Genomic DNA, 27,392 nt, shown 5'->3' with positions numbered 1-27,392 from the left:
TGTATTTTCTCTTATGAGCCAAAATTATAATCCATAACTCTTAAAAGGTCTTTTAGTTCCTCAGATATTCTTACTTCCTAGTTAATTCTATTTCAGTCAACAACAGAATGATAATAGTAATAATAATTATAGATATCACTGGTGTAGAAAATGCAAAGATCACTAAACTTGAGCAAAGTTCAGAAGTGCGGCATAGGAAAGCCATGACCAGTATCTCCAGAATTGGAGATAATGGCCTTAATTCACTAAGATCATGCTGGAGATAATAAAGCAAGAGAAAACTTACCTCCACACGTGAGAGAGTTATCTTACCTCTTCATTCCTTAAGTTATCTCCTCTGTAGTTAATTTACCTCCTCTGTAGTTATTTTCACATGCAGCTAATTAACAGCCTGTCTTTAACTCTGGAGTTATTTTAAGGATTGGAGAGTTAATTTAAAGACAGAAGAGTTAACTTGAGGCTTGCCTGAGGTAAAATGTTTCCTGAATACTACATGCCTTATCACCATGGTAACAACACTAGAAGAGTTATTAAAGACAGGAGATAAGTTTAGTGAATTGAGGCCAATGACCTCATCCTGGACGATGGCCCATTCTCGGCAATGCAGGTTAATATTTCCGAGACCAGATCTGTGGTGAACCCAGCTAAGAGGTGATTGTCCGGGTTTCAAGCTGTCTGGAAACAGCCAAAACCAGCCAGGTGTGGAGAAAGATCCTCTGTACATGACATACCTCATTGGGTTCTTTAACGAGCTCTGGTCTATTTGTCATAAGCTAGCAGGTTGTCCGACAGCTGAGAGGTTAGCATATATGATGTATGAGTGGGTGGGCTGGACACATCCCAGCTCAGAGCTAGTAAAAGCAGCTCCTCCAGCATGTTCAGCAGAGAATCGTGGTAAGGACCCATCACTGGAGAAGACAAGTAAGTACAAACTAAGCCCAGCTCTGCAAGAAGAGAGGGAAAGCTGGTGCAGACTTATCAAATGCAGTGCAAGGGAGGATTCCAGCCAGCCTGGTACAACACAGGTGCAGAAGTGAAGCAAGTTCTCACAATGACCAGTTAGAAGGCTTGATCTCAACATCAAGACATTATACTCTGTACAGCGCTGCAGAAGATGTCAGTGCTATATAAATACTAAATAATAATAATAACACCTGCTCAAGTTGTTGTTGCACTAGTCCTGATAAATTACTATAATTATTATTATTTATAAAGCGCTGTCATCGTCCACAGCTCTACACAAAGTATATTGTCTTGTAACTTAGCTGTCCCTCAGAGGGGCTCACAATCTAATCCCTACCATAGTCATATGTCTATGTATGTATCGTGTAGTGTATGTATTGTAAACTAGGGACAATTTAGGGGGAAGCCAATAACTTGTCTGTATGTTTTTGGGAGGATACCAGAGTGCCCAGTGAAAACCCACCCAGACACAGTGCAGATAGTGCCCTAGCTGGGATTCGAACTGGGACAACAAGCTGAGAGAGCTAACCTCTACTCCACCTGCTGCACTGTTATGTACAGTTCAATGGAGAAGATGGATCAGCTTAAAATGATTTGATAATACTTTTTTTTACTGACATATTATTATTTATTGTCATGTATTATGTGTTGCGCAGTTTACAGTTTTTAGTTTACAGAGTTGTTTTTAATTTTTATTATTTTTGTAACTATGTGGTTTATTGTTTTGTGCCTTAAAGGGAACCAGAGACGAAGCACCCTTGTGTATTTTACCATATATATAAGTAAGAACATTAGAGAAAACACTTACCATGCTCTCTGTTTCATCCTCACTGCTAAAAGTGTGATAAGAATCCCGGACTGAGCATTAAGTCTGGCTTTGCAAGGAATAATTATAGCTGAGTCATTATAGCAGAGCCACAAGGGGGCAGGCTTGGGCTTGAAAAGACACCAGAGAAGACAGACTCCGCTATAATCTTTCTGTAGCAAAGCTAGACTGAGTGCTCAGTCTGGGATTCTTATCAGAGGTGATAACAGTCAGATTAAACAGAGAACAATGAAACAAAGAGCAGATTAGGTGTTTACTGTCATGTTCCCACTGATTTATAAGGTAAAATACATGAGGGTGCTTCATCTCTGGTTCTCTTTAAATAGAAGTTATTATTGGGATTCAGATATTTTTAAATGTGGTTGTGTATGTAAGATTGCAGTTATATTCTGAATGTATTATTACATTGCTTTTGCTCCCATGTAATATATAATCATCAATATTTTAATTATTATTTATTTATACAGCGCCAACATCTTCTGTCGTGCTGTACATAGTACAAAAACATACAATAATAGGTAGCATAAAGACTGGTGTTTGGGAGAATTTGGCACACATTATAGGTGTTGTGGCAGGAGAAGGCTTGTTTAGTTGTATTAGTAAGTCAGGGCTCACACCTAAAAACTAAAAGAAAAATAAATTAAAAATTCACATGCGAATTCTGCGAAAACGCGTTCACTGTGCATTAATGAAAATCAATAGAGAATCTGCTAACCTTTTTAAAATCGTGCTTGCATTTTTGCATGCACGGAAAAAAAGTGCATCTTGCAGCATCATTTTGCACACCACGGGCCATGTGCAATTCACATTTTATCCTGAGTTTTCTCCTGGGAGATAATTTTGCATCTTCGATTTAAAATAACTTTTTGCCACTTTGCAATTGAAAGACTACCAAAAAGTAGGTGAAACAATGCTGTAAAGATTATTTTGCGCGTTTGTTTGCTAGCCGTTCAACTGCTTGAGGACCACAGGCTTACACTCCGCCATTTTTTACAATTCAGCACACCGCAGCTTTAACGGTTTGCTGCACGGCCATTCAACTTAGCACACAAATGAATCTTGCCTCCTTTGCTTGCCACCAACAGAACTTTCTGCAGCCTGTCTTTAACTTTAGAATTCGGTAGCATCTGATTGCTGCCGCAATGTTTAGTTTTTTCTTTTATTAATTTGAAATGAATTTTTTTTTATTAAATTTCCTTATGTTTACTTTATTTACCTCCCCCCTCCCCCCGAGATCCAATCACTGATCCCCTCTCATAGGCATCAGCCTATGAGAGGGGATAACATTGTGAGCCACTCGAGGGGACAGCTTTGTCACTAAGCTGTCCCTGTACAGCACTGCGCTAGATTTTACAATTGCGCTGTTCAACTAAAACAAACGTTTACTTTTACTTCTAACAGCCTGCCAGCCGCGATCACGGGCTGGCAGGCTGATCTCAGAGCAGAGCTCCATCACTCAGCGGAGATGCGCGAGCATCAGTGCGTGCATTTCCCGCTAATCTCTACCCCCAGGTCTTGACGCCAATCAACCTTAGGCAGTGAGCCACTCTGCGACCGCCAATTGACGTTAGGCGGTCTCAGAGTGGTTAAAAGGCATTTTATGAACAAATTGTGAAAATATCACCTAGGACAAAACCCAAGTGAAAAAAAAGTGATTTGGATATGATCCCCCAATTAGCTGCGGTAGAAGAAACATACACGACAAGTTTTAATCCGAAAAAGCACATGCGGTAAAAGTTTTTGGCACTGATAAGTGAGAACCCTGTTGGTCTTCTATTTTTGTTTTGTTTATGTTTTTTTGTAGGGAGATGAATTAAATATATAGAAAAGTTCCCGTTACGCGGAACTCAGGCAACCGAAGTCTCAACTAACCGGCATGTGCCTCTGATCCCTGCCGCCCTGTTTGTTTTTCATTTATTTATTTTTTTAAATACATTTCACAATTTTTTTTATTTTATTTTATAAACAGCCCTTCCGCCTTCCCCTGGCCCCCGCCAGCCAATCTCCATGATCGGCTGTCATAGGCATCAGCCTATGACAGCCGATGGCTCTTGTGCCTACCCAGGGGACAGACGAGTGACACGGCTGTCCCAAGTGCAGCGCTGCCGTAGATCCAGTGGCATAGCTAAGAAGCCGCGGGCCCCAGTGCAAGTTTAGCATTGGTGCCCCCCCCAAGTATGCTATATATAACAATTGATACAACACACCAAAACCAAACAAAGACAACCACAGTGTCAGAGGTGAAAGAAGGGGATGGGGAAACAGTGTGTTAATGATCACTACTATTCAAGTCAACTATAGAAGTGAATATTATCAACACAGGACCAATAAAGAACTAATACTGTGTTTGAGGGGTGGGCCCCTCTAGCCCAAGGGCCCCGATGCAGTCGCTACCTCTGCACCCCCTATTGCTACGCCACAGTACAGTGTAAATAGCTAGCGGTGATCGCTCCTTCATTCAAGCAGAGATGCGCACCGGGACATATGGGCAAATACAATACACGAGTTTTAATTATGGAGGCATGTATTATTGTAAATCTATAATGGCTGAAAACTGAGAAATAATGAATTTTTCCATTTTTTTCTTATTCTTCCTGTTAAAATGCATTTACAGTAAAGTGGCTCTTAGCAAAATGTACCCCCCCCCCCCCAAATAAAGCCTAATTGGTGGCGGAAAAAACAAGATATAGATCAGTGCATTGTGATAAGTAGTGATAAAGTTATAGGCTAATGAATGGGAGGTGAACATTTCTCACGTGAAAACGACGGAACCTGAATGGGTTAATACACTCAGACCAGTTGCTGTTGAAATTTGATTTTTATGGTGACAATACCACTTTAACTGTACATGGTTTGAGACTGTATTTTAATTGTTTGTATGCTAAATGCAATAAACCGTAATTATATTTCATATGTGTACTACTGTATATTGTGAATGGCGTAAATTCTGGGTTGAGTCGCTGAAGGTTTTAGGAATCAGCGGAGGTAATAATTGTTTTCTATAAATTTATGAATGTTTAGGTGAGATACCCTGTCCCTGGATTTTTTCTAAGCACAGCTAGGTGTTGTTGAGTATCCATCTGGAAATATTTTATGAATACCGTATGTATGTAGTCAAGTTTATTTGTTCATTTTTTCCTGTTTATTTTAATTATTCAATTTCCCTTTAAATTATTATTATTATTATTATATTTGTTATAGTACCATTCTCTGATTTTTTTTCAATTCCAAAAGTTGGAACAGAAGAAATGGAACAACGTATTGGCTACACTGTACATGTGTGCAGAAATATGTCAATTGTATATTGCTACTGCTGTTAGCATGATAGAATATTTTTGGCAGGGATCATTTTAGCGTTTTAATGATGATGATGTTGGCACTGGCGTATCAATAGCCCCTCCGAGCCCCGCCGTCGCATTGGGGCCCGGGGGCTAAGGGGTCCGGCAGTGGCAGCTCCTTCTGTGCGCTCACTTCCACTTTCTGAACTCCTCCCCCCCATGATTTTTCAGAGCAGCAGAGAGGTATACTTTACCTAAATCCAGTGGGACAGGTCCTCTTAACTACTCCGTTTATCCGCCCTGTGCACCCTATTAGCTTGCAGCTTCCCATCATATGACATGTAGTGTCAGGAGAGTCGCATGCTAACAGACTGCAGGCCATGGCTATACGGAGTAGTGAAGATGACCTGTCTCTCTGGAATTAGGTAAAGTATACGGCCTTCTGACTTTTGCAGGGGGGGCAGGGTGTGTAAGTTACTCTTCCGGGTGTCTGGATGTCAGGGTGAGTCAATTCATTATGACTCTGGACGGTCGTGGTGCCGAGGACATGGGCCTCTGTTCTATTCACTTTTTCACCTAAGTTTTCTTTTCTCCTAGGTGATATCGTCACACCTTATCAATAAAATGACCATTAAAAAATTGAAAAATATATGGTAGATTTTCTTAGAAATTCTCTTTAAAGCAACAACGTTGACTTGTTTTGTTTCGGGTCACTCACACCCTTCTTCAGGCCTTAAAATCACAGTATACATCTAAAAATATAACATACTAGCTGATGGCCCGGCGTTGCCCAGGTGTGTATTTGGCTGGTGTTGGCTCCGCCCACTTTTTCTAACCTTAAAGGAATACTTAAGTCATAAAAAAAAAAAATGACATTTACTCACCCAGGGCATCCCTCAGCCCCCTGAAGCTCGATGGTGCCCTCGCAGTCCCGCTCCGATCGTCCTGTCCCCACCGGTGGCTACTTCCGGGTTCGGCGACAGCCGCCGACAGGCTGGGAACGCGGCCGCGTTCCCAGTTCCGACACATTACAGATTACGGAGGGGACAGCCAGGAAGGGGGGCCCCAAGGTGAGAGAAGGGGGGAACTTCCCCCCTTCTCCGCTGCTATGCCCATTGCCCTCCTTCACTGGCTGTCTCCCCTCCTGGTCAGGCTTCTCTGGCGGGTGACGGGCCCCCCCTGACCACGGGCCCTCGGTCCGTGCCAGAGTGCCCTAATGGTCAGTCTGCCCCTGAGCAGGTTTGAGGCATCTGCTATTACCAGTGTAAAATGGCAGCAATTTAAATATTACCCTTGAAAATCAATAGGTGAATTTTGATTATTATAGACTCCACCCACTTCCCTTAATATTAATCTCCGTCACCCAGTGACCATCTGGGCAAAGTTTGAGAACCCTGCTATTAACAGTGAAGAAGGGCTGCAGTATATATTTTCCCAGTGAAATTAGGTTTTGGCTCCGCCCAATTTTAACCTTGTAACCTGGACACACAGTCACTCAATGCCCATGTTTGTGAGCTATGGGGTACTTGGCATCAATCATTTGTATTTTCCCAGTGAAATTAAACAAATCTGATTGGCTGTTTGTGGCTCTGTCCCCTTTTCTGAATTTGAACCCCAGGGACCCAATGTCCAACTGTATCAGGTTTGAGGCTTGTGCCATTAACAGTGCAAGAATAGCAGCAATTTTAATATTCTCCTTGAAAATCAATGAATTTTGATTGGCTTTTTTAGGCTCCACCCACTTTTCTGAATATTAATCCCAGTCACCCAGTAATCAGCTGTGCACAGTTTGAGAACCCTGCCATTAACAGACAAGACATTTTTGACTCCACCCAGTTTTTGTAACCTTGACACACAGCCACTCAATGACTAAGTTTGTGAACTTTTGGGTTTCTGGCATCAAAATTGTGGGAATGGAAGCAGTTTATCCAGGAAATGAAATCAGGCTGTTTGTGTCTCCGCCCCTTTAGTGAATTTGAACCACAGTCACTTAATGAGCGACTGTAGCAGGTTTGAGGCCTCTGCCATTAACAGTGTAAGAATGGCAGCAGTTTCAATATTCCCCTTGAAAATCAATAGGTGAATTTTGATTGGCTGTTTTAGGCTCCACCTACTTTTCTGAATATTAATACCAGTCACCCAGTGACCAACTGTGTCAAGTATGAGATCCCTGCCATTAACAGTGTAAGAATAGCTGAAGTTTATATTTTCCCATGTAAAAAGTTAGTCGTTTTGGCTCCGCCCACTAATTCTAACCTTTACATACAGTTACTCAATTACTAAGTTTATGAACTGTGGGGTCTTTGGCATTAATAAGTTGCATTTTCCCATTGAAATTAAACAAATCTGTTTTTGGCCAGCTCCCTTTTCAGAATTTAAACCCCAATCTCCCAGTGAGACCCAGTGCACACCAAAACCGCCAGTTACATTTTGTTTTGCTTAAATGTATCTATCTAAACTTCGGCTGAGGGGAGCAGTTCTCTCCAGGAACGTTAAAGCTCTGTGTGTAACCCTTCCAATGCTGGTCTAGTAAAAAAAAAAATGCTGGTTGCATATAATATGCTGTAAATAATGTTTTAGAGCAAAGTTGAAATGCAGGGTTATATTCCGCTTTAAGGTGTGGGACCACCACAAACGCCACAAATAGCCAAATGTAGCGATTTTTCAGGAACAAACTTTCCCCTCGATCACTAGCATGAAGGGGCTAAAGAGAGTCTATAACAGGAAACTATGTGGGTAGTGCATACTGCATGTATAACATAACAGGGCTCACAGACCTTAATGTTTTTTATTCTGGGTTTCACAATTTCCTGGTGGTTTAGTATGTGTTTATATTGTCCTGATTGATAAGATAACAAGAATACATCATAAAGATTAATCTACTGCTAACAATTTGAAGGCTTTAAGGCAAATATTTAACGTTCAGCCAGACTCATGTTTGAAAAAGGCCAAAATTGAATAGCAATCACTAAAATTTAAAGGGAACCTAAACTGAGAGGGATATGAATTTTTCCTTTTAAACAATACCAGTTGCCTGGCAGCCCTGCTGATCTCTTTACGTGCAGTAGTGGCTGAATCACAGACCTGAAACAAGCATGCAGCTAATCCAGTCTGACTTCAGTCAGAGCACCGGACCTGCATGCTTGTTGAGGGGCTGTGGCTGAAAGCATTAGAGACACAGGATCAGCAGGGGAGTCAGGAAACTGGTATTATTTTAAAAGGAAAAATCCACATCCTTCTCAGTTTAGGTTCCCTTTAAGTAAATATTAAAGGTGTTCAGTGGTGGATAGAATATATTTTACATGGGAGGAATCTGCTTGGAGCTGCAGTAAAGCTTGTTTCCTGACCTGTCTAGAATTAGCTGGTGGGCGGGCAGATCAGGAGTGGCAATGTGGCTCCAAAAGTAGGAAAATCAATAGAGGGCAAATTAATTTTCACAGTATTCCTCTAGAAAACATATGGCTGAGGGTGGTGGCCAGGGCCGGGCCGAGGCATAGGCTGGAGAGGCTCCAGCCTCAGGGCGCAGTGTAGGAGGGGGCGCAGAATTCATTTAGCTGTCATTCCTAATTGTGTTTGAAGCAGAAAGAAATAAGAAAAGGGGATACATGGTAGTGACTGCAAGCCATATAACTAGATATTAAGATGTTGGGGAGGTTGTGGGCCCTGTGGCGCCTCTTAGTCTAATAGCAATCAGTGTGTGATGGCTCGGGTGGCAGGGATGGAGGGGCGCACTTTGGTGTCTCAGCCTTGGGTGCTGGAGGACCTTGTCCCGGCTCTGGTGGTGGCAAAGGGTGGAGACAAAGGCAATGACAAGGGTGCAGCAAGGAAATGGTTTGTACTTTTACTTCTTTAGCTGCGCAAGAGTGGGGCGAAGCTTGTCTCAGTCACTATGCTTGCACAGCCTACTGTAGACTTTGTAGCTCACAGCTAGTACTATGAACAGGAAGCCAGCCAGTGTAGGGGTCTTGCATCTCTATGGATAGGTGCAAAACTGTAGGCATGCACAGCTATTAAACAGGCTTTAAAATGCCCTTCAATTACCTTCTGGCCATAGTGTCCTTATCTTATCCAAAATAGTAAGCTTTCTGTTATTTGCATATTGAGATACGCTTGTTACTGTAGCTGGCACTGCACAGGTCCTGCAGATAGGCAGAGGCACCCAAACCAGGTAGAAAGAATAGGGACCTATACAGGGTTTGCATATATCTTTGGGGCACAATTTTATTGTCTTTTTTTATTTTGGGATGTTACACCTCCCTTTAACCTCCTTGGCGGTAACCCCGTGTGTGACACGGGGTAAGCCGCCGGAGGGTGCCGCTCAGGCCCTGCTGGGCCGATTTACTTAATTTTTTTTTTGCTGGACGCAGCTAGCACTTTGCTAGCTGCGCCAGCACCCCGATCGCCGCCGCCGCGCGCCCGATCGCCGCTATCCGGTGCGGCGCGCGGCCCCCCCCCCCAGACCCCGAGCGCTGCCTGGCCAATCAGTGCCAGGCAGCGCCGAGGGGTGGATCGGGTCTCCCAATGACGTCCCGACGTCGCTGACGTCGGTGACGTCATCCCGCCCCGTCGCCATGGCGACGGGGGAAGCCCTCCAGGAAATCCCGTTCTTTGAACGGGATTTCCTGATCGCCTATCGCCGGAGGCGATCGGCGGGGCTGGGGGGATGCCGCTGAGCAGCGGCTATCATGTAGCGAGCCCTCGGCTCGCTACATGATAAAAAAAAAAAAAAATTAAAAAAAACTGTTGCGCTTCCCCCTGGCGGTATTTTTCATACCGCCAAGGGGGTTAATAGTGCATAAAAATGAAAATCAGATAATCAACTCTCTGATGGTGCAACGTTTAGTTTATGTCTGCTGGTGGACAGTAAAAGTTCATTAGTGGATGGACAGTGTACTGGTTAAGGGCTCTGTCTCTGACATAGGAGATCTGGATTTGAATCTCGGCTCTTCTTGTGCAGTAAGCTAGCACCTATTCAGTGAGGAGACCTTGGGCAAGACTTCCTAACACTGCTACTGCCTATAGAGCGTGCCTTTGTGGCTGCAGCTCTGGCGCTTTGAGTTTGCCTGGAGCAAGTGCAATGTAAATGTTGTATGTTTGTCATTACTGCCCAGGCACTTACTGCCATCTGCAGGTAAATAAGGGCATTGCACAATTTCTGACACCTTGAAGTAGGCGAGTCAGCCCACTGGTGCTAGTAAAAAAGGGCGCACAGGGATAGTGGACAAAAAGGGCGCCGCCATAGACTGCAATGCAAAATATCGGCTATTCGGCGCCCGACAGGAAAAAAGGGCGCCCGAGAAATAGCGTTACAGGGATCGTGTTAACAAAAGTTTCCGTTTACAGAATAAGGTTTATAACAAATATCGTTTACAAGTTCGTTTTGAGTTTGTGTTATACTTATTTTTTCATTTTTAAATTTCACTTATATCAGTTTTACTTATTATTTAGTTTAAAAATTTCGCTTACAAAAGTATAACAACTAAATTTTCGTTTACACTTTTTTGATCATTTAAAAATTTGTTTTCATATGTATAATGCGTAAATACTGCTTTCAACCTTATTGTATTAGAAATACATCGCTTTTGGTATTAACTTTGTTTTTACACTTATAATGCGTTGATTATAGTTACTAAAATATCGCTTTTAATATTACTGTTATTTTAAGGTTGTTTTTACACTTATAATGCATTGATTATCGTTACTAAAATATCGCTTTTAATATTACTGTTATTTTAAGATTTCTAATGCTTGTAAGGCTATCTATTGTATTGTATATATTTATATATACTTTTCTCTATTTATAATATTAATGTATACATGATTTTAAGGCTATTTTAAGGCTATTTATTCTATTACAAATATATAAATTATTTTATTCATGTTATTTGTAGAGAAGTATTTTAAGGATTAAATATATTATTGTTTATATGTGTTTAGAGTGTTTGTGCGGTGGGGATGGTTAGGTTTAGGCATTACCAGGGGGGTCTAGGGGTTAGGTACAGGGAGGGTTAGGTATAGTTACAGTTTAATATACGCAATCAGGGTGTGGTTAGGGTTAGGCACCACCAGGGGGGTGGTTAGGGTTAGGCACCACCAGGAAGGGTCTTAGGGTTAGGCACCACCAGGGGGGTCTTAGGGTTAGGCACCACCAGGGGGGTCTTAAGGTTAGGCACCACCAGGGGGGTCTTAGGGTTAGGCACCAACCGGGGGGTCTTAGGGTTATCCACCATAAGGGGGGTCTTAGGGTTAGGCACCACCAGGGGGGTCTTAGGGTTAGGCACCACCAGGGGGGTCTAGGGGTTAGGGATAGGTACAGGGAGAGCTCTGTGTGAGAGTAAGGTTAGGTATAGTTACAGCACAATATATGTAATATATACAATTTATTAAATTATATATATTTAAACAAAGAGGGGTCTAGGGGTTAGGGATAGGGATAAGGAGAGATCTGTGTGAGCCTACAGTTTGGTATAATTACAGTAAAATATCTGTAAAACCTACCATTGCATTGTTTTCCAACAGGAATAGGAGGCGCCCGTGTGGTGTATTGGGTGTTCTCTTTGTATAAAGAGACTCCACTCGATAAAAAGTTACGAAGGTTTATTTTAGCACAAAAGACAACGCGTTTCGCGGTCCAAGCCGCTTCCTCAGGTCAATAACAGGTGCTTCAGGCGTGGTCCGGAGAGACAGAGCGCCAAAACTTGGCGCTCTGTCTCTCCGGACCACGCCTGAAGCACCTGTTATTGACCTGAGGAAGCGGCTTGGACCGCGAAACGCGTTGTCTTTTGTGCTAAAATAAACCTTCGTAACTTTTTATCGAGTGGAGTCTCTTTATACAAAGAGAACACCCAATACACCACACGGGCGCCTCCTATTCCTGTTGGAAAACGATCTCGTATACCCCACTGGTGGGGTTCTTCGTGACTTACAAGAAGCGAAGCCTTTTTCTGAGGAGCAGCGACCAGCGAATGTAAAGACCGAGTGGGGACGGGACTTCCCCACATGCCGATACAAGTGGTTGCCTTCAAGCAACCCACACTTGTGAGTATATTTATTCATAAATTCTAACGTCCTTATCTGAGGATAATACACCAAGAGGGCTCCTGGTACCCTGCGGGTTTTTCCTTTTTCTCTTCTATACTGACCTACCATTGCATTGCTATGCTTAATACAAGTGTAAATATCGTTTTTGTTATAGACGATATTTGACGTTTCTTTTCAGAATTCGTTTGTTGTTATAGACGGTATTTTGCCATTTCATTTCCGTTTATTTAACCTATTTAGCACTAAATTTTCGTTTACAACCCCTTAAAAGAAAAATATGGTTTTGCATTAAAACTTAAAATTTTGGCTATACCCCGCGCCCTTTTTTCCAGGCGCCCTTTTTTGATACACGCCAGCTTGCTGGCCAGAAAAAGCCTTCAAAGCATGTACAGCAGATAACTTCTATAGACCAAATCTGTTTTCTATAACGATATAAATTACAGATGTTATTTGTAATCAATGTTCAATCCAATGACACTTCACAAAATAAATATGATGAACAATTAAATAACATTTTGGGATGCAGTAAAAGGGAAATAAAAACTTGGGATGCTAGATAATATTGTCCCTGTTTAGTTCTCTTGTGAGGCCGCATATGGAATATGGAATTCAGTTTGCCTTAGAGAAGATCTAATTATCATGTATAAATACATCAGAGGGAAATGAAAGACCTGGCAGATGAGCATTCTATCCCTTGGCTTGTGCAAAGGAGTAGAAGACATGATCTGTGTAGGGAGGAAAAAAAAAGTTTTAGCCATTTCTTTAGGAAAGGGTTCTTTACAGTACGAGTGATTAAAATGCGGAATGTTTTACCACAGGAAGCAGATTTTATATCTGTGTTTAAAGGGGGCTTAGATGCTTCCCTTGAAAGACACCCATGGCTATAATAACTAGGTAATTCCCGGTGTTGTTGATCCAGGGGTTTTTATCTGATTGCAATTTGGACACGGTAAGGATTTTTTTCCCCTTTTGGAGCTGATTGGACCAAAGTTTTATGCCTTCCTCTGTATCAACAGGGATATGTGAAGGTGCAGGCTGTTGTCGTACCTTATTTTCTGGTTGAACTCAATGGCCCGGCCCTGCTCTAAGTCCTCGGACCCCATCCAGGTCATGGGATCGGGAGCCGGCGAATGGCAGCAGAGAGAGTTCTAATGTGAGGCAGTGTCTGGAAGGTGGCGGGGATGTTTTTTTCTAATTGGCTGCACTTGTGGTTGGGGAGAGGGCCTCTGGGCCCCCCTGCGTTATCAGGGGTCTCAGGGGTGATTGTTACGCCCATGGTAACTATTTATAACTCTCTTCTTCTCTCTACAAGTACCGGAAGATCTCGCGAATAGGATAAAAAACAATTCACAGAGTCAAGAAGTCAATCGAAAAAGCAAACTTTTCACTGAACAGCTTGATTACAAGTGAGGCTACAGGAGTTTTCACCGCCGATCACATGAAAGCAGAAGACGGTAAGCTGGACCTGGTATGGAGCAAGCTGGTTGCCTGAAAACGGTGTTACTCCCAATTACTCTCCTCTACCTGCTGTACTCACTGGAGGGGGCAGATTCCGAAAAACTCTACCACAACAGAGACCATTCTGATGTAGACCTGCAAGGGCACCCGCAGGCCGATGCCATCCTGAGCCCAGAGGCTGCCCAGGTAAGACTTGCTGGATTACCACCATAGGTGGGGTTCCTTAGGTGGGGCACATTGAGGTGGGGTGCAGACTCGTGACGGTCGTAACGGATCATTTAACTTCTATGAAATTTTGCTGAACTTTGGCAATTACGATCTTGATCGTAATTATGATTTTGCAGGTAAGAAAAAATGAAGTATCCGAGGCTCTGAATCAAATTCAAATCAGTGGCAAGAAGAACAGTTCTAAAATTGAAATGTAGGGAGCGTCTAAACCATACATGTCAAACTCCAGCCCTCAGAGCCATTAAATTTGTCCTCCAAGTAGCCTCCCCACTTTGCATTATGTTTGGCCTATTCTAGACCACCAGGGAAGCTATATTGGAGGTGAAGCCCTAGAACACCAGTGAAGCCATATGCAGAGGTAGGGAGAAGTAACTTATCACTAGGGAATTGTATAGGGAAGGGTGGTGGCCACTAGACACCAGGGAACTGTATAGGGGAGGGAGGACCACTAGACATCAGGGAACTGTATAGGTTTTTGAGGGGACCCATTAGACACCAGAGAACATTGTAAGGGAGGAATGTGGCCATAGACATTGAGTTTGGCCTGCGACTAGGACCCAGTATTCAATTTCGACTCACTTTGTATTTGAGTTTGACAACCCTAGTCTAAACGCAATCATTAATGGTACTATTGGTGACATATAGTGGAATGCAGTTAATTACAGTATTTTTCGGACTATAAGGCGCTCCTGACCATAAGACGCACCTAGGTTTAGAGGACAAAAACCAGGGGAAAAAAAAGAATGATCCGAACATTTGTATAGCGCTTTTCTCCTGTCGGACTCAAAGCGCTCAAGAGCTACAGCCACTGGGACGGGCTCAGGAGGCCACCCTGCAGTGTTAGGGAGTCTTGCCTTGAACTCCTTACTGAATAGGTACAGACCCTAGCCAGGATTCGAACCCTGGTCTCCCACGTCAAAGGCGGTGCCCTTAACCAGTAAAATGTATACTAAACCTGGTGCATCCATGGTGAAGGGGCATCTTGTGGATTATGTTCCCTTTGTACCTCATGCCCTCTTTACCTTGTTTCTCCCTGTGTCCAGCTCTGTCCTCCTGTGTCTCCCGGATGTCTGTCTCTGTCCTCCTTGTGTCCGCCTCTGTTCTCCTTGTGTCCTCCTGTGTCCCCCGTATGTGCGCCTCTGTCCTCCTTGTGTCCTCCTGTGCCCCCTGTGTGTCCGCCTCTGTCCTCCTTGTGTCCTCCTGTGTCCCCCATATGTACGTCTCTGTCCTCCTTGTGTCCTTCTCTGTGCGCCTTTGTGTCCCCCTTGTGTCCTTCTCTGTGACCCTTTGTATGACCCCCTGTGTCCTCCGCTTGCCCCCCTGTGTCCTCCTCTGCATGGGCACAGTACAGGGAGTCCCTGACATTGCGGTGGGTTGGAGGTTGGTATTGGCAGCTGTTCACAAGTCAGGAACTTCCTGCATTTGGACTATAAGATGCAGTCACTTTTCCCCCACTTTTGGGGGAGAAAAAGTGAGTCTTATAGTCCAAAAAATACAGTATTCAAGATTCCCACTTTTACAGTAATTTTCCTGGTTTTAGCAACAGAAACATTTCCTATATGTATATATTGGTAAGAGGCTCCCTTTGGTGATCGGCTATTTGCAATTGGCACTGTTATTGGCCTGAGGAAGCGGGATTAGATCCGTGAAACGCGTAGCCTGTGCTAAATAAATATTTCTTTGTCTGTACAAAGATCTTGTCATTGAGGTAAGCCACCTCATTTATTTTGATTTTATCTTGTTTTTAATCCAATATTATTCACACTGGGGCGCCTCTAGTCTTTACCCAAATTGTGGTATACATTGGTATGTAGCTTAGCTTATGCTGTTTAGCTATGCAGAATTATCCTCCCAGAGCACTCTAGGGCCCACATGCAATTAACTTTTCCTCCTGAGTTTTCTTCTAGGAGATATTCTGGTACATTGCCGGAGAGGGGGAAGCTTGTCATCACCCCTCCCACATTCCTGTTCCTCGTCCTTGCTGATTGGCTGAGGGCATGCCCGTTTCTAGCCCGTGCGGGGCGTGCCACCGCCCGGGGCGCTGTTGGGAGGGGGCGCCGGAGCCGTGGGGAGGGCAGCCCGACCTCTCCCTCCCTCTCCCCGGCCGCCCTCCATGCTCCCCCCTCAGATGTATAGTGAGCAGCAGCAGCCAGGGAGGGAGCGCTGTATACAACATACCTCCCTGGCTCCAAGCGCTGCTCTGTCGCCGCCGGTCTTCTCCTCTCTGCATACATGCTTATACACACGCTGCTTCCTGTTTAGCCGGAAGCAGCGTATGTATACGCGTGTAGGCAGATGGGAGAAGACCGGCGACGAGAGAGCAGCGCTTGGAGCCAGGGAGGTATGTTGTATACAGCGCTCCCTCCCTGGCTGCTGCTGCTCACTATACATCTGAGGGGGGAGCACGGAGGGCGGCCCGGGAGAGGGAGGGAGAGGTCGGGTTGCCCTCCCCGCGGCTACGGTGCTTCCCCCCTCCATTATGGGGGACAGCTACCTATCTAACCTATCCTGGGGGGCACCTACCTAATGTAACCTACGCTGGGGGGCAGCTACCTATCTAACCTATACTGGGGGGCACCTACCTAATCTAACCTACACTGGGGGGCAGCTACCTATCTAACCTACACTGGGGGGCAGCTACCTATCTAACCTATACTGGGGGGCACCTGTCTAATCTAGCCTATACTGGAAGGGGGGGGCAGCTACCTAATCTAACCTATACTGGGGGGCACCTACCTATCTAACCTATACTGGGGGGCAGCTACCTATCTAACCTATACTGGGAGGGGGGGCAGCAACTTATCTAACCTATACTGGGGGCACTTATCTAACCTGTATTGGGGGCACCTACCTAGCTAGCCTATACAGGTGACAACTATACTGGCTACCTATATTGGAGACACCTACCTAAATGACCTATACTGGGGGCACCTACCTATCTATCTAACCTATGCTGGGGGCAACTATTCTGGCTACCTATATTAGAGGCACCCACCTAGCTAACCTGTACTGGGGCACCTACCTATCTAACTTATACCGGGGGCGCCTGCCTATCTAACCTATACTGGGGGCAACTATACTGGCTACCTATACTGGAGGCACCTACCTGGCTAACCTATAGCGGGGGCAACTATACTGGCTCACCTATGCCTGGCTACCTATACTGGGGTACCTATTCTTGGCTACTTATACTGGGGGGACCTATACTAAGTGAAACTAGACCTGGCTAACCTATACTGCGGGCACCCATACCTTGCTCCGGGGGGGGGGCGCAATTTTTACACCCTCTCCCTGGGTGCATTTTAGCCTAGAAACTGCACTGGCTGAGGGCAGTTTAGTGTGACATGAGGCTGAGAAGGGAAATACACCTCTCCCCTCTGCAAAAGCTGCTGATATATGATCTGTGTTTACAAAGCAAGCTAGATATGACAGAGCAGTTTCTAGGAGTAAAAACAGTACGGGAGGAAATTACATCAGGATTGTCTTCAGTCAGAGGCAGTAAAGATGGATATGCCTGGAACAGTTTTCTCTTTATCTGCTATATAAAATTCACTGAAATCAAAACGTGGACAGTGTTATGTAAGTAGAACAAGTATTTATCTACTTTTATATGTGTTTTTTTCCCCTAGGGTAGTGTGGCTTCCCTGCTGGTTTAAATTGTATTCAGTTGTCTTTTGCTATCTCTCAGCCCTCGGATTTCAGCAGTTAAAGAGGAACTCCAGTGAAAATAATAAAATAAAAAAAGTGTTCCGTTTTTACAATAATTATGTATAAATGATTTAGTCAGTGTTTGCCCATTGTAAAATCATTTAAATCGCTGATTTACATTCTGACATTTATCACATGGTACTACAAAACCAGACTTCCAATTCAGACTGGCAGTCTTTTTATGTGAATTGGAAGTCTGGTTTTGTACTTACACGTCCTGTCCGCAATTTGAAGATACTGTGAACGAAGTATAAATAAGAGAATTCTGGTTCAAAGAAAACCCCGCCTTTTGTCTGTTTGAAATTGTAGTACTGTAATATTCTGGGGTGGAACCATACTATTTTACCTTTTTTATAATATTTATTACATGGTGACATTTTTACTGCTGGCAGGTGATGTAGCTGCTGCTTGCTTTTGGCAGTTGAACTTAGTTGTAAACAGCTATTTCCCGCAATGCAACAAGGTTCACAGACAGGAAACTGCAAGGACCATGGTCCTCAGAGTTTCTAGTAGGAGGGCTTTCACCACAATATCAGCCACACAGCGCCCCCTGATGATCCATTTTTGAAAAGGTAAAGATTTCTCATGTAAAAGGGGGTATCAGCTACTGATTGGGATGAAGTTCAATTCTTAGTCACGGTTTCTTTTTTAAGCCCGTTGAGGCTGAGCCATCACATTTGGGGATTGAGGTGTGGAGTTCTAGTGTGGAGACATGTCAGTAAGCATGCAGCTAGCGCCTCTGGTGATGTATGAGTGAGAGCAGAGAGCAGGGCAGTTCTTGCATCACATCCCTGCCAAGCACACGCACAGCGGGCCCACAGCCAAGCAGGTGAAGGGTGTTTCCCTGTTTTCAGGAGGGGATTTATTAATCCTCAATATCAGGAGAGGATATTTCTCACCTCACAGACATCTTCTTGGAAGAGAGCCATGAGATATTCCGGCCACCCAGAAAAAACACGCTCGGTGATTGGTGAATGTTTTTCTTCTGCCATCTGGGAAAACTGGAAGGATTTATATCATTCTTTATGAAAAATAAAACCAAGATGTGCTTTGTAAAGAGGCCCTGTAGTAGCCACATATAGTGGAATGCAGTAAATTATTCAGGACTGGTCGACCTAAGCTTGTTTAAAAACGGGCTCTAGGTCTGTCATTGCCGCCACTGCCGCATGTCAGCAGCGCTGTCGTGCGCATGCATGCCCATGCTCGCCGTGCCTGTCCCAACGCAGTAGCGCAAAAGCACTGACACAGGGACATGGGACACAGAGACAAAGGCAAATTATTATATAGGACTAGCTGACCTAAGCCCATTTAAAAACGGGCTCAAGGTCTTTCAATGCCGGCCGCTTGCTGTGCGCAAGCACTGGTCCGCTCGCTCGGCCACCTCCTGCCCCGTCCTGTGTCCTGTCCCAACAGGTGTGTCGGTGCAGGACATGCGCAGTAGCGCAAAAGCACTGACACAGGGACAGGATGCAGGGACACTTGTATTTTATACATAGAGATACCCACTTTTATGGTAATTTAGTACTGGGGGGCTGAGGAGGCGCACCAAAATAGGTAATGCAATAAAACAAAAAATATTAAGGGGGAGGGAGGTGTCTTTACCACTCAAGATGTAAGAACCCAAACCACAGGTAAAGGATTGAGGCTGGGTGCACACATAGCAGAAGCGCTAGCGTTGCGTAAAAAAGCTGCACTTTTGCCGCTAATGGGAGTTTATGGGTCCCAGGAGAAAACGCATATAAAGACGCAAAAACGCTGGTTTTGTTGCATGTAATGCAGGATGGCTGCCAAAAACGCACATAACGAAAGTCAATGGGAACACAGTGGTATGCGTTTTCCATGCGTTTGTATATGCGTTTTTTTCCAAGAAATAATTTTTTTATGCTGTATTTCCGCTTCATGGTGTCTTCCTAGTGATTTGCATAAATGGAAATATAAAAACGCACAAAAAACGCACACAGCATTAACATAGAATCTGACATAAAACGCAGCCTTTCACGCTATGTCATATGTGAACCCAGCATGAATGATTAAAAGGACAACGCGTTTCACGGGTCTCAGCCCGCTTCGTCAGGGCAACACAAGTGCCTACAAACAAAAATACACATATGTGTATACTGGCGCTGCTAAATGACATAATACATTTCAAATATATCTCAAAAACCCTTACATCAGTATTAGACATTATTGATGGTATATTTCAGGAGTATGACACCTTGTCGATGGTATAAGCTATATTATGTCTATGCAATATATACTAGTACATTGTAATATTGTTCACAAAATCCTGGTTTCAGCACCATCTCCCTAATTTCATGTATATTGATTGATTGTACTCAGTTCATTTTATTAAAGGGAAGGTTCACGGTGGTTAAAAAAAAAAAAGCTAATCCACTTACCTGGGGCTTCCTCCAGCCCGTGGGAGGCAGGACGTGCCCTCTGCGCCACTCCGCAGGCTCCCGGTCTCCTCTGGTGGCGGACCCGACCTGGCCAGGCTGGCTGCCAAAATGCGCTCCAAAATGCGCCTCACGGGGGTGGGCTGAAGTCATCGGACGTCCTCCGGGCTGTAGTTCTGCGCCTGCGCAGTACAGCCCGGAGGACGTCCAATGACGTTAGCGCGCCTGCGTGAGGCGCATTTTGGAGCGCAGAAGAGCCCGACCTGGCAGCTGGCCTGGCCAGGTCGGGTGTGCCACCGGAGGAGACCGTGAACCTTCCCTTTAAAATGCACATACATCATGCAGAGCAGGATCATCCACAAGGCAAACTAGGCAGGCGCCAGGGGCCCCAGTGGGTGTCAAGGGGTCCACCTGCCACCTTCGCTGATCCCTTTCCACCACAGATTACAAAAATAGGCCATAAGAGGGAACTGCAGTTACTGCCTTGCCTAGGACCCCCTTTGATCTTAATCCATCTCTGTTGTCATGTATGCACATATACAACAGGATTTTTTTGCACAAAGCACTTGACACATATTTTGTTGCTTTATTGATCTATTTTTGAGTCTCCATTGCAAATTTTGCACAAGTAAAAGGCACGCAGTCCCTATATTGCACATACCTGTAGTTCACTTTTTAATATGCATTATATTACAAATGCGCATATATTACGTACTGTTGTACAAGACACTTAATTTTTTCAATCTTTTCATTTTTTTTCTCTTTTCATTTATATATATGGAATATTTATAGTTTTGCACTAAGCAACTAATATGCTGAGGTTCCTTCATGAAGATTCAAAGAGACACTGAAGCGGAAAAAAAATATGATCTAATGAATGGGTTGTGTAGTACGGATAATTACTAGAACATTAGTAGCAAAGAAAATATTCTCATATTTTTATTTTTAGTTATATCCACTTTGCATCCAGACCTTGTTTCCCACTTATGGAGCAGAGCAGTTTTGACAGTTTAGCTATGTCCTTATTTAGGGCTGGTGCACACCAAAACCCGCTAGCAGATACGCAAAATGCTAGCAGATTTTTAAACGCTTTTTTTTATTTTTATGAGGCGTTTTGCTAGCGTTTTGCGGATTGCTGCTGCGGTTTTCAGTATAGTAGATTTCATATATTGTTACAGTAAAGCTGTTACTGAACAGCTTCTGTAACAAAAACGCCTGCAAAACCGCTCTGAAGTGCCGTTTTTCAGAGCGGTTTGCGTTTTTCCTATACTTAACATTGAGGCAGAAACGCATCCGAAATCCAAAAAATGCCTCACCCAGGCATTTTTCGTTTCTGCAAAACGCCTGCCGCTCTGGTGTGCACCACCCCATTGAGATACATTGACCAAGCAGATCCGCAGCCGCAAGCGGATCTGAAAACGCCCAAAAAGCCGCTCGGTGTGCACCAGCCCTTAATCAGAAATAACGTTATCCCTACTTAGGACACAGAAATGAAATATATATTGTTTCAAGACAAACTAGACTTTCATTGTATGCCTTTTTTTCCCTTTAACAATTTTGTTTTCTATTAATTTTAATGGGAAAACAAGGAAAAAAATTGAAAAAACACATTATTTCTTAGTTTTACCAATTCCAGTTTAAAAATAAAAAGTGCTACTGTAGATAAAAAACACAGATTGTGTTTGGCTATTCTTAATGCACATCACAAAACTTAGATTATGTTCTTGTCACAATTTAAGGTGAAGATATTTGATTCTGAAATAATGCTACAGAAATCAGGAAACATATATTTCCATTCACCAATTAGTGCTGCCTCAGATAGTGCCAGAGATGTGCACAGGAACAAGCCCAATCCTGCACAGCACTGCTTCTGCTACAAGACGTATATCTACTGACTCGTGGCTTAGATGAAGTCACAGAGGACATGGTAGATATGCTGCAGTGGTGGATAAAGTGGTTAAAGTTTATTTTTTATAACATTGCATCATTCTCTAATATTTGCAGTTTACACACTACTCAGCATTCTAAATGATTTTACAGAGCAGGCTAGTGAACTTTTGAACTGTCCTCTGCAGGGAAAAAAACAATACAGTGTCAGACACTTGAGATAATAAGCTTCAGAAGACAGAGCTTTCTGCGACTTTGAAAGCCGTGGAGCTCAATGGCTCTTTTGCATAGATAACAACTGGAGTTTCTTAAAGCAGGCCATACACTGGCTCGATTCGCGGCCGTTTCGACAGCAGATTCGATCCTGGGATCGAATCTGCTGCCAATCGTTCGCGGTAAACGCAGCCGCCGATCCGATTTCCTCCCGAAATCGGATCGGTCCGTCGATCGCGCCGTGCGGGAAATTACCCTCGATCGCCCGCGGGTAAAGTGCGCGTCGCTAGCGGCGGCCGATCCGATCAAGTATACATTACCTGAGGCTGGCTCCCGGGCGTCTTCTCCGCACTGCACGGCTCTGTTCCGGCTCCATCCATCCCGGCGCTTCCTGTGTCACTGCAGTGACCAGGAAGTTCAAATAGAGGGCGCTCTATTTGAACTTCCTGGTCACGGAGTAACACAGGAAGCGCCGGGATGGAGCCGGAACAGAGCCATGCAATGCGGAGAAGATGCCCGGGAGCCAGCATCAGGTAATGTATACGGGGGGGGGGGCAGGTGGCAGGAGCAGCTCAGCAGATGGTGAATCGGTTTCAGGCTGAAATCGATTCACAATCTGTTTGCAGTAAAGGCAGCCATACGATCCCTCTCTGATCAAATTCGATCAGATAGGGATCTGTCAACTGGTCGATCTAATGGCACATCGACCAGTGTATGGCCACCTTAACTCTCCCTGTACTGGAAACACTATTAGACTTCTCTCTCTGCTCCTAATGTTTTAGTTCTTAGCTGTACACAACACATGCAAATCATTATATCATAATTTTTTTTCCGCTTCAGTGTCTCTTTAAATCTGGACCACACATGACATATTGACTAATGTTTATTACTGTATTTATTCAATTAACATATTTTTGTGGCATATAGGAGAAATGGGGAGAAAAAGTCACTGTGTCTTATATGCCAAATACAGGGAGCCCCCGACTTACAAATCCAGGGCCGGTTCTCTCATGAAACAAGGTAAAACATTTGCATCAGGCGCAGAGATTTCAGGGGCAGAATTTTTGTACTGTGTGTACCTTCCTGAGGAGGAATGGAGTGGCTGAGGGTGAGCAGTTTGTTTGTCACAGACTCGCAGCCAGCCAGTCTGCAATTGTGTTGAGCTGCAGCATGTCATGTGAGAACATTAAATGAAGCAGAGTAGATTGTCGGGTGCTGTGCGATCATTCCAAATTGGGTGGGGGTGGTGGGGGGGCGCATCCTCACACGTTTGCCTCAGGCAGCAAAAAGTCTAGAACCGGCCCTGTACAAACGACCCACCAGTACGAACTGCTGACCCACTACGATGTTGAGGACTCCCTGTATCGTTCCCCATGGCTTCTCCTGACTGTTGTGTTGTTGTGCATTGATTCTGAGTGATTTTCCTTTCTCTGCAGCAATATCTGGTGAAGTATGGCTGGGTGAAACCTGTAAACTGGGAGGAACAAGCATTTGAAGACTTCTCAGAACTTGATCAAGCACCACAAGATGTTTCCCAGCTTATATCGGAGGGTGAATCCTCAGAAAGGTCTTTTTCCTCTCCTCCTAATAAAACTGAGATAAATCCGTCCTTTTCAGAGTCCTTGAAAAATTTTCAGGAAGCCAACGGACTAAATGCCACAGGCGTTCTGGACACCCCTACGAAGCTGGCCATGAACAAGCCCCGCTGCGGGGTTCCTGACCACAAAACCCTATCAAGACGTAGAAATGAAACTTTGGGCCTCTTGGCCACAAACGAAACCCTTCAGAATTCCACAGAGTTGGAAACATCTCAGCGTGGAAGGAGAAGTGTTTTGTCCATACTGGTTGACCACTATAGAAAAAAACGGGATGCCAGAAATGCTGTGGAGAATGGAAATGCCATGAGTATTTCCAAGAGGACATTAAAATGGAAACTGATGGGTGAAGGATACAGCATGCAGCTGAGCATCGAGCAGCAGAGGAGGATTCTTCGCACAGCCTTCCGCATGTGGAGTGAGGTCATCCCACTGCAGTTCCAGGAGGACCTCTCTGGAGAAGACATAGACATTCGAGTTGGATTTGGCACAGGCAGGTCTAAACTGTTTTCAGATAATATTAACTTCAGTGATATTTTGAAAAGAAGGGAAATTCTAGTACTGTGGTCCAGTGATGTGCATGAATTTCACATAATTGTAATTTTGCATCATAATTTGCAATTATGATGCAAAATCGTTATGGGAAATTTCAGGAAAAATCGCAGTTAATTTTATTTGTAAACGTAATCAGGAACCATAATTTAGCATAATTTTTGTGTAATTTTGTGCCGACTTACTAGCAAGGCTCCCACACATGGTGTTGGCACAAAAATTGCTACGTATGTTAAAGGGAAGAGTGGTAACAAGTCATGAAAATAATTTTTAAAAATAACTTTTTCGTTTTTTTGGGAGATAATTGAAATGCAAAGGCAAAATGCTTTCTAACTGAAAATTTTCTGAGTTTAAAAACCAACCATTGTTAAAAAGAAAATATTTTGACTTGTTTACAATATTTCGACTTGCCCTTAACATGTGTGCTTTGGTATTAACCGCTAAAGTCGGCAGAAAATTACGCAAAATTTTGCATAATTAGGCGAAATTACGAATGGATTACGCATAATCAATTGAATGTCCAAATCATAATTATGTATTGATTATTTTACATAATCGTAATTAGCAGATTATGCTCATCACTGCTGTGGTCAAGGTAAGAACTTTGCCCTAATATTGTTTACATTGTAATGGTGGATTCTAGCCAGGAGTGTCACAAATAGCCATGGCAACCATAGCAACTGTTACGGGCCCTGGAACAAGGGGGGACTTTGGTTTCCTTAATCAGTTTACTACATTTTTAGTTTTGCAGGGCTTTTGTGAGAACAAGCCCCCACATTTTTTTCCATAAAGACCTTGTAGTTTTTTTTTTAAAATATAGAACTCTTGTCCTTCAAATAGATTCCTACTTACCCACAAGTGCTGGAGCTGGATGATTTGGTGTATTTATAGGTTTCTCACCTATGCTTGCAGGCAGGTGAGATGCTACACTGCCAAAGACTCTACAGGGGCCACAGGTAGCACAGCTAAGTTGGGAGGCAATTGGGAGGGAGGGTCAGCAGCCTGCTCAGGGGCCCAGGAGGGAAATTTGGCTGCAACAAAGGGCCTCAAGTGCCGCTTTTTGGTTGGGGGGGGGGGGGGGGGGTCTGTTGGGGACCCTGGGTCAATTTTGCCCTTGGCCCCCATTGTTTCTAGGACTGGCCCTGGGTGTGAGTACTGTTCTGCTTTGGCCACAGTTCATTCAGTTTGGCATCTGCATGCAGGCTGGAAGAAGTTGCGTCTCGTTGCCCATTTCTGGTGGACTGTGGCCTCAATTCACGGAGCATTATCAAACGTTTATCAAACACTTTATCAAACGTTTGATAATTTACCTCATGGGTAAAATCTCATTTTGAATTCACTATATTTGCTGAATGTTTTATCGGTAAAACATTCGATAAATATATAACACCTTAGTGAATTTAAAATGAGATTTTACCCATGAGGTAAATTATCAAACGTTTGATAAAGTATTTGATAAACATTTGATAATGCTCCGTGAATTGAGGCCTGTGACTCTGAACATGGAATAATGGCCAGATACCCCTCTGTTTGTTGTTACGTATCTCACCAGCATGGAGGATGTACAATAACAAGCATTTTTCTCGTTTGGCAGGACAGCACCTGGGCTGTTCTCAGGCTTTCGATGGAGTTGGGCAGGAGTTTGCCCACGCCTGGTATCTGGGGGATATTCATTTCGATGACGATGAACACTTTGTTGGACCAACCAGTGAGCAAGGAATCAGCCTTTTAAAAGTAAGTCTATGCAGGGAGATTTATTTAATGGATCCCTGAACTGAGAGGGATATGGAGGGTGCCATACTTATTTACTTTTAAACAATACCTGTTGCCTGGCTGTCCTGCTGATCTCTCTGCCTGCAGTAGTGTCTGAATCACACATCTCAAACAAGCATGCAGCTAATTCAGTCAGACTTCAGTCAGAAACACCTGATCCGAATGCTTGTTCAGGGTCTGTGGCTACAGTGTCTATGGCTTTGTGTTCCCTGTGACAGCAGGAATGCAACACAACGGAATGTGAAAGCAGCGCCACAAGTTATCTACACATTGTGTCATATACGGTGAAGCATACAGACAATAAAAAGTATGCTTCACTGTACATTTTGCTCTCCGTTGCACCTTAACTACTTACTGCACCAGGTGCAGTATAATCACGTGCTGGAAGACTTCATTTGAAGTCCCAGGGCCGCGAAAGTTAATCAATGGCCCGACCGAGCGCTACCGTTATCGCCGGTTAGCGGAAGAGGCGCTAAGCTCGGAACCAGATGCTAAATGTTATTTGCTCCAGTGTATTGCCTGAAGAAGTGGGATATACCCACGAAACGCATTGCACCTTTTGGAGTATGTAAATAAACCAATTTTTGTTGTCTAAATCAGCAGCTATTTGTGTCTGCATTGAGGGGGTAAGTCCACCACGACCTACTTCATTTTAAACGTTTTAAAGATTTGATTTTACTCTCCTGGCGCCTCTGTACCACTGCATTACCATTGATTCCACCCCTGGTGGAGGGGATTTGGATCCTCCTTTCTCCTATCCTACAGAAAGCGACTTCTTAATCCTGAGTGGGGACAGATCTAGTCTCCCCACCTGCCTACTTAGTGGTTGCCTGGATGGCAACCCTTGTTTGTGAGTACATAAATATTATACTTAATTGTTCGTATCCACACTCCAGTACATACTACACTGTATTTGGCTCTCGGTGTCTTCCCTTATTTCCTCAGACTTAGTTCCTGTACAGTATATTAACAAGATGTTATTATAACACACAGCTTCGATACACTGGACATTCTGAGGACAAACATTATTTTGCAAACATAAATAGATGTCATCATTAGATGCCTTAATTACAACTAACCCACACTTTTTTCTTTACATGGACACAGTTTAAAGTGAATCTCCGGACTAAAAATCTACTCAGCAGCACTGAAAAGGCTTGGTGTTTCTTTAACAGTTTCACAGCATCAGAACTTTGTTTTCCTTACCAAAGCATCATTTTTAGCTGCATTTTTAGCTAAGCTCCACCCATCAAAGAAAAAAAGCCTGGGCTTTTTTTCCCTGATGCTGTGCAGAGCATGATGGGATTTCCTATGTTGTTATTCACGTTGCCTAGCAACTGGGAGAGGTACTCAGGACACAGGACAGTTGGAACTGTGTCTCATGCTCCCTGTCACCTCCTTTCAACCAAAAAGATGGCTGCCCTCGTGAAATCAAACATTTGCCTGTTCTTTTAAAACAGGGTGGGTAAGAGAT

The 27,392-nt window shown here is 43.9% G+C and overlaps 1 protein-coding gene across 1 annotated transcript in view; it reads left to right on the top strand.

The window, feature by feature from the left end:
* The window catches only part of LOC137561754 (matrix metalloproteinase-21-like), a 90,266-nt gene that overhangs the window by 34,182 nt on the left and 28,692 nt on the right, over nt 1–27,392 (top strand). Inside the window, exons 2-4 of the mRNA XM_068273104.1 lie at nt 13,421–13,752; nt 23,435–24,086; nt 25,740–25,879. Coding sequence (XP_068129205.1) covers nt 13,579–13,752; nt 23,435–24,086; nt 25,740–25,879 — 966 coding nt within the window. The 5' untranslated portion in view covers nt 13,421–13,578. The remainder of the gene's footprint in view (nt 1–13,420; nt 13,753–23,434; nt 24,087–25,739; nt 25,880–27,392) is intronic.

Source organism: Hyperolius riggenbachi, chromosome 3 (genome assembly GCF_040937935.1).
Source record: "Hyperolius riggenbachi isolate aHypRig1 chromosome 3, aHypRig1.pri, whole genome shotgun sequence".
Lineage (NCBI taxonomy): Eukaryota > Metazoa > Chordata > Amphibia > Anura > Hyperoliidae > Hyperolius > Hyperolius riggenbachi.
Note: the sequence above shows the minus strand (reverse complement) of the source record. Positions and strands in the feature narration are given on the sequence as shown.